The 7,938-nt window shown below is 41.5% G+C and overlaps 1 protein-coding gene across 1 annotated transcript; it reads left to right on the forward strand.

Annotated features, from left to right (window-relative positions):
- Positions 1-218: 218 nt before the first annotated feature.
- On the forward strand, positions 219-1,595 carry LOC119655524 (zinc finger protein 429-like). The gene has a single exon (XM_038061434.1). It carries the CDS (start codon positions 339-341, stop codon positions 1,131-1,133), a length of 795 nt encoding a protein of 264 aa, XP_037917362.1. The 5' UTR covers positions 219-338; the 3' UTR covers positions 1,134-1,595.
- Positions 1,596-7,938: the final 6,343 nt, after the last annotated feature.

A 7,938-nucleotide genomic window follows, 5' to 3' on the forward strand; every position in this document is an offset into this window, starting at 1 on the left:
CTGCACAGTGACATCTCTTGGTCAAAATTGTTGTACTAATGAAACATGTAAATTTTGCAATTGGGCGTTTAATAAGTATTCCGCGTTTTTTCTCAATTTAGCAACTCAAAATATCCAGAATTTTCAAATTCGATAGATCTTTTATTTTTAGCATATCCCCAACAAAACAGAATATTTATTCCTCATCGGTTCCACCCTGTGCCATTCTGTCGCCGTGATGCCATCTTGACACATCTTGACAGCTGTCAAATATCAGCAGAATTTCTGAACCCAATTGTCAGCACACAGATCTGTTTTTCTCTTAGCTTATCCGCCGAGTTTCACATTATCGGATCGTAATGGCTACATCTCTGGATTCCGCCAAAGAAGAGATCGAGTACAAACCAATAATCCTCAACGCGCAGCCAGATCCAACACAACAATCGGCAGTGCCGTCGCAGAGTCCACAGCCGCCATCGATAGTGCCGTCCCCGACGACCACAACAACAGCCTCATCAGGTTTCGGAGTGGACGACCCGGAGTTTACCATAATCCCCAACCAGCAGCGCAACAAGACCAAGACATTCTACTGTCCGAACTGCGGCAACTGCTACGGCGCCGCCGGGAGCCTGAAACTCCACATCCGAGCATGCCTTAAACAGAAGGAGAGCGAGGAGCGCGGACTGGAGGCTCGCAAGTGCAACATTTGCGGGAAAGTGTACAATTCCATTAGTTACTTGAAAGAACACATGCTCCGACACAGCGGCAAGGCGCCCAAGAAATGTCCCAAGTGCTACCGGAAATTCGTGGAGGACTCCAAGCTGGAGGAGCATCTCAAGTCGCACGAGAACGACGCCAAGACAACCGAAACCGAGGACAAGAAGATCATCAAGGAGTACACTTGCTCGTTCTGCCAGAAGAACTTCACGGTTGTGTTCGACTCACGCTACACGAAACGTCGCTACGCGTGCGACGAGTGTCGCGAGAAATTCACCAACGAGGAGAACCTCAAACATCACAAGGAGTCGCTGGAGGAGAAGAAGGACTTCCGCTGCGAACGGTGCGGGCGACGGTTCGTGTTCGAGGGCTTTCTGCAGCGCCACGCGCCCACCTGCGACGGCACGATCAAGCGGAAACGCGATCGGGTTTTCTAAGGCCGACTGCACTCATGTAATATCCTAGAGTTATCAAGTACAGAACTAAATGCATACGCATCGTCCCGCCACCGCGGAGCTCGCGGCGCCTCTCCTGCTGCGCGCTCCACATGGCACCTTCCCGATTTCCGGAACGATTGGGAAGCGAAATTTCTTTCTGTTTAAGTCTAGATTTTAGTTTCTAAGGTTGTTCGAAGGGAAGCAAGATTGAGATGGGCTGGACGCAGCTCCGCAGTTGGGTGGAGTCGTGGCCAGTTCCCGTGAGGGTATTCCGATCTGAAGACGTTTTCCGAGGGGAAGTCGGCACCAGTTTATTCTAAGGGCGCGGGACGATGCACTGTAAACTATTTTACTGTATTGTAGCCGAAGTCTTAACAGTTCTTCTTTGAAATGTTTCTTTTTTAATTTTATGTCTAAATTTAAATGATAATTATAAGTAAAGTTGTAAGGTATATTGAAAAACTGCGTTTTCTTTAATGATCCTGGTGAGACTGGGGAGCACTTACTTTAGGTTTGTTTTCCTGCTAATTTCTACCTTCGATAGGCAATCGATTGATGATTTACTTCCCGCGATAAGTTACAAAAAGATGCCTCCAGGCACTGATGTTGATACCTTCCTGATTTGGAAGAAAAAAAATTATCGCTCTGAAACTCTGCTCGTGGTGTCTACCAAGGATTATGGAGCGAATTCGAGTTCTTTTCTATGTCCTACCCAATGTTATCGGAAGCGGGAAAACTATGGTATTAGGAAATGTGGCAAAAGGCACTAAATGGTACTCTTATAGGGGATTACCTAGGTTAAAGCAAAAAGAAAAGATTTTCCACTCTCTTGTTGTATTTTGTGTCATAACCATGTATATCGTGTAATGGGGCCACCAATATTGTTGGTACATCATTTCAAGAGATGGGAGAGAAGGCTGAAAGGCGCAAATTTAAATAGATATGAGACGTGACAGTGAAAGGACCAAATCATTGGTTCCTACACAATGCAGAGAAGACAAAGAAAATTAGCATAATCGAGAGCAACAAAAGTATTGGGCACCAACATAAGTGAATGGATTCTAAATGAAAACGAACCAAAGTCGAAATTTAATTTCAATTTTATTGTTATTTACGCAATTACAACAGTAAGTCAACAATACATCGAATTGGAAAGGTATTGAACCACATCGGGGTAAATTTCGTTGCAAGCGTCCTAGAATACCGTCCTGAAATCATTGTTGATGATGTGCCATGTATGAACCTGGAATTCGAGCGAATACTTGACATGTTCAACCAGGTTAAGATTTACCAAATGGGCGCGAGGCATGATACAATAACCTTTCTGATGCCGCGATTGAATTCCACTAGAGGTTGTTGCCCCACTAGAAGATAAACGGTTGTTCTATGCCTAAGATGGCGTTTTGTAACACATTAAAACACAGCACATTAGAGAATACTTCTTTTTCATGTTGTAGTCAATAAATACCAATCTATTCACTCTGCTCACTTTGGAGCCCCAACTGATTCCCGCACCGTATTTGAGTTTTGCATGTGAATTTTATTTCCCTTGTTGGCTTACTTACAGAATCCAAATTATACTTTTGCCAGACCACGGAACTGAATACCAAAAGTCAAAGATTTTGATAGAACCCTTTTTCACAAAAGCAAACTGTTTTATCGGTTATTTTCGAAGATGAACGGTTTTATATTGCCCAGGCAACTATGAAACTTCGCTACCCACAACATACTGTGTGTACTCTAGAAACGTACTGTGCAGCCGTGTATATCGCGACATTTTTCAATGCCGGGACTTTTTTGAACCGACTTTTATGTGAATTGCAAATGACGTCGTGTTGTTTCCGAACTGCCAACTTCCACAATGAATCGTTCCACTTTAGGTCCAACTTTGTAGGTTATTTTATAACTTCTATGATTTGATGCATTCACCGAAACTTTGTTTTTGGCGATTTTAGAGAAATTTTGATCTATTTTACGAAGTGACTATAACAGACAGCGAAACGTTGGCAGTTCAACTTAATTCGGTAATTTTGTCACTCAGCAAAATATATTGCCAATTATTACTTTCGTTTCGGCTTATATTAAAAAGTACTTATTTAATTAAAAAAGTACTTAAAAATGATAAAACGTACTGGGATACCAATGAACTTTGGTACTAATAAGATAACACCTTAAAGAAAAGGATTCATTCAAAAATGTTGTTCTCTCCTTCAAAGCGAAACCATTTCGAAGTTTGTTTTTTAAAAACTATTGACCCAAGAGCATCTCTTGCAAAAACTATTGATCCATTTTTCCACCAAACGCGAATTCCGCGGCACCATCCACCACCACCATGTTGTGAAAGGAAAAAAATCAGTTCAGGTTAGAACTGCTTTTGGTGATGGAGCTACGTCTAAACATCGTCGTACTTCCATAAATGATAATCAGAGTAAAGAAGACCTTCAATTGTGACTGATGAACTTTTGGAAAACACCAAGAATGCGGTTCGCAACGATCGCAGAACGACGTTGGATGAGCTTTCTGAAATTTTTGTCTGGGATGTGAGGGATCCTAAGTCGACATCCACTTGATGTTGGACCGGACCAAATAGAGAAACCGTCACTCCCCTCCAAAATCAACTGGATGTGGACTTAGGGTCCCTCAAATACACTCTCGTTTTAACCTAGCTTAGGTTTGGTTTGAACTTGGACATAATTCGCACTCTTGTCATATTTTTGCGATTATATAAAGGAGCGCTTTCCACCTGTTTCCACTTTCGATCGTACTGCTACCAGCGCAGAGGTGTCTGATGAGTTACCTCTGCCCTGAACAAAACCCATCATTCCTTTTTCTTTCTGAAATGTTTTCGCAAATCTCCAGATCTTTGTTGCACGAAACAATCACAGAAACCATTGGATATCGGGAACCGTCTGGAAGATTCTAAAACAAATGGCAGAACACAATAAATTAAATCAAGCGCAAAGCTCCAAAGAATTTATGAAGCGTTTCAACCCGACAGTAATGATTTCCGCCAATTCATTATTTCTGGGTATAAAACTTGAATTGCAGTAATATGGGAGATTATTTTAAAGTATTTGTAGTGTCTGTAGACATGCTGGTTTGTATGACTTTTCACTTTTTTGAAAGGAAAACATACGGAGAGAATGACCGAGGTAACGGTGGCTTGACATGCTGGATGGTGATTTGAATGCAGAATAAACTGGCGCAAACAATAAAGACGAGTCGACCCCGCTTCTGAACGGGACAAAAGTTGATGAAGAACAAGGAAAATAAGGACCTTTTCAAAAGCAAAACAATCACAATTACGAGAAAGGATCCAAATCGCGGGACAATAATTATGGATGCTTCGAAAGAGAATTGAAGAATGTTAGCGAGGGTGGACAGAGTCAGAAAAGGTACGCAATATGAACTAAACAATTTGGATGAAATACTGCTGACATCAAGGTATTTGTCGAAGCGAAGCTTATGTACGGAAGTTATACCGTGGTTTGAGCTTGGTATGGTAAATGGTGTCCGCCATGTGTTACCCAGGTTATTTGCTTTTTCTCAATTCGTAAATATGAAATGCAGCCTAGCTAATATAAGTATTTGTTGCTCAGAAGAAGTTTTTTGTTAATGGGCATTGGATTTATGTGAAAAAATTCTGTAGTTAATCAGTGGTACATTAAAATCGACTTTACATAACTTGAATTAAAGCTTCCAATTCTTTTAAGGGTCTTTGGTCATGGACAAGGAGAAGTACTATAGTGCAGTTATTGGCAATTTGATAACGGAAACCTCCATAAATTGAGGAAAGACCCCTACCGCAGTCGATAAAACAATTAAGGAATGCAAATGTCCTTAAAAATGTTTCAACGGTGCGCATGTCCAATCCAAAGATCAGGTGCCTGCCTAAAATCCATAAAATGAAATGAGAGCGATAAGCGGTATAGAAATTGAGCGGTTTGGGGGTCAAAAGCAAATATGCGGTGAAAGACAGAGGGAAGAGTTCATTGAACGAATCAGCGAAAATTTTAAGAAAATAGCAAGCAACAAAATGCTAGTATCCTCAAATGTTAAAGCTCTGTTTCCTATCATCCCTGCAAAAGAGTCGGTGGGCTTCCTGGAAGAAGAACTCCTGAAGGCAATTTCATCTAAGTAAAAGGAAGAGAATCGTCAATATATAAAACTTAACATTAAAGAGAGGACGAGCAGCGAGTGAAGTAGCCAACCACATTTTAACCAACGACCACACTCAGGAAGGCAGCAATCGACTCCCGAAATATCGATACATTCAACTAAATATGTACCCTGGTCCTTAATTAAAAAAAGATCTGCTCTTTTTTTTATATACTCAGGATAACCTAAAAGTTCAACAACAATTAATCGTGAATCAAAAGTAAATGAGATATGAATCCATAAAGCAAACGTAAGAATATCCGAAAGTATGCTCTCAATTGGAACAACTTAACCAATGATCTTGATGCATTTTCTGAACTGCAGTATAAAATAGAGAAGAGTGGTGTGATCAATAAAGGAAGGAGAAAACTAGATGATTGGAGCTCCCATGTTTTTTTGGAGAATGGTTGACAACCATGAGCCCAAGTATCTGAGAGTAATATTCGATACAAAATCCATCCGAACATGTAGTAAACAAACGCACAAAAAGAACTGTAGATAATGCATACATGGGGATCAAGAAGGCTACACACAGGAGATTCGCCTCCCGGCGCATTACCTGAATTTGTATGGTGGAAGAAAAGCATTTCACATGTTGGACGTTCTTTAATCACATGCGCATGAAGAGTTTTAGGCATCGTTTTGATGGGTTTGGTGTCGTGTATGTGATGCATGTGATGGGGAAAGATATACAAGAAAACTATCTAGGCGTTATCGCGACATCCGCTAGTTAGCTACCTCGTACCTATTCCGCGTATATGCAATGACATTCCGTGCTGCCTAGAAACTCGATTCGCTCCTTTTGTATGCAGTCTTCTTGATCCGGATTGAAGCGATACATACTATAGTGGATATATCAAATTGTAGTAAGACCCTTACTTATCTAGGGTTGTTTAGTATGACGGGCAAAGAAGAAAACCAAGAAACGCGCGGAGAATTTATCTCGACTAAAAAAATTCGCTAGTCTCTGTATCATCGATGCTATGAAAAGTACACCTTTGCCCTCATGGTACTGTTGCTTGGACCTTTTAATCAAGGGCCAAATCTCCCTACATACGGCTTTCAACAAAATGACATGCACGGAGGGCAAGATGGTACTACTAATATTTTCAAAAAGAACGCATACGCCGCGTATTTTGGCTACCTTTAAAGACCTGATCTAAACCGATATGCTAATTAGGAAATCTCTAAAGCGGAACCTCCTTAATATCGGAAAGCCGTCCACGTTATGGAGGAAGACTGAGGTCCTTTATAGAAATTGTGGCGACCGCTAGCCCCTCCCCCCTTCCTTAAAATTCATGGCCTTTCAAAGTAGGGCTATTTTGATGTCAAACTGATACGATTCTCTTCTGAACCATACTACAAAGGAAGTAAGAAGAATGTGGAAGGGTTCCTCCCTAATTACGTTAAGAAATCATGGCGGCCGTTCCCCCTTAAAAAATTGTGGTGCCTCAAAAAGGGATATTTTCATATCATTAGCAAACTTATTGGTCAGGTAATTATCGCCTCTATTTGCAAGTGGCTTGAAGAGGGACCCACATCTTTCCTTTCTTCCCCTCGCTGGGTTCATTCTTGTTTAAGGGGCGATGATTGTCCCAATTCTTCAACGGGATAAAAGAAGAGGTCTGTTCCTTCTTTCTGCACCCTCCGCTTTATCCCTCCGGGATAGAATTCAAAACTCAAACTTCACCATAATGATATAAAAAACACTTTGAGGCGCTATAACTTTTCAAGGGGGTGTCTTCTTTCAATTTTTGACCCATCCACGGCCCCTTCTGTCTTCTCATTAACAAATTCGAGGGTATTTGACCCTTACCACATCGAAATTCTTCATTTATTATTGTCTCAGTCCACAATACCCCGATGACATGAGACAGACATGAGTTGATCAAAGCTTGGAGTTGGCGCGGAGTAGCCTCATCTTGATATTGGTGTTGAGGCACTTTCATTCCTAGATTTCGGTTAAAAGAGCGAAAGCAGCCGTTAAAAGATAATGCTATCTAGACATACAAATTGTCCGCTTGAGCACGAACCGCCAGAAGGGCTGTGGTCCTCTCCCGAGTGCCCGTGTTCTTATCGTTGAGTCACTCATACAAGTTAAACATTCGCCACACTCCAAATCAACCAAATCCTTACTGCAAGGACTGCGATTGCAGCAATGAAGAAACAAATGTGCAGCTCACAGAAGCCGAATGCGGAGTGGTAATGCTGCATGAACGAAGAATCTGTCAGGTCATCCCAGGGGAGAACAGCACTAAATCGTAAGCTCTCCCAAATCAATCTTGTCGGGATGGCTTAGTGACTAGGCTCTCGTACGCAAGGTCATTGTTCCGTTCCCAGTCATGATGGATTGCGGATACCAGTCAACTCAACTGAATCGAATTCGGGTAAAAATCGCGAGTGAGCGCAATGCTGACCATATTGCCACCTACAGAGTACTGCAATCCTGTAGTGAACTATTAGTCTGGAATGAAGTGATCTAACCCGATTCAAGGCCCTGATAAAAATTCGATTGTCGTACCAATGATTATTATTATTTTCTACTGGAATTTAGGGAATGTTCCTCATTCGAGGAGAAAAATGCTTTGGGAATAAAGCCGGATAAAGCAGTTTTGTAAAAATCCGAAGGATTATTGGAGATTCAATC

This window comes from Hermetia illucens, chromosome 4 (genome assembly GCF_905115235.1).
Source record: "Hermetia illucens chromosome 4, iHerIll2.2.curated.20191125, whole genome shotgun sequence".
Lineage (NCBI taxonomy): Eukaryota > Metazoa > Arthropoda > Insecta > Diptera > Stratiomyidae > Hermetia > Hermetia illucens.

What these genes read in the sequence shown, in the direction of transcription:
- LOC119655524 (XM_038061434.1), top strand. Translation starts at nt 339, where the DNA reads ATGGCTACATCTCTGGATTCCGCCAAAGAAGAGATCGAGTACAAACCA.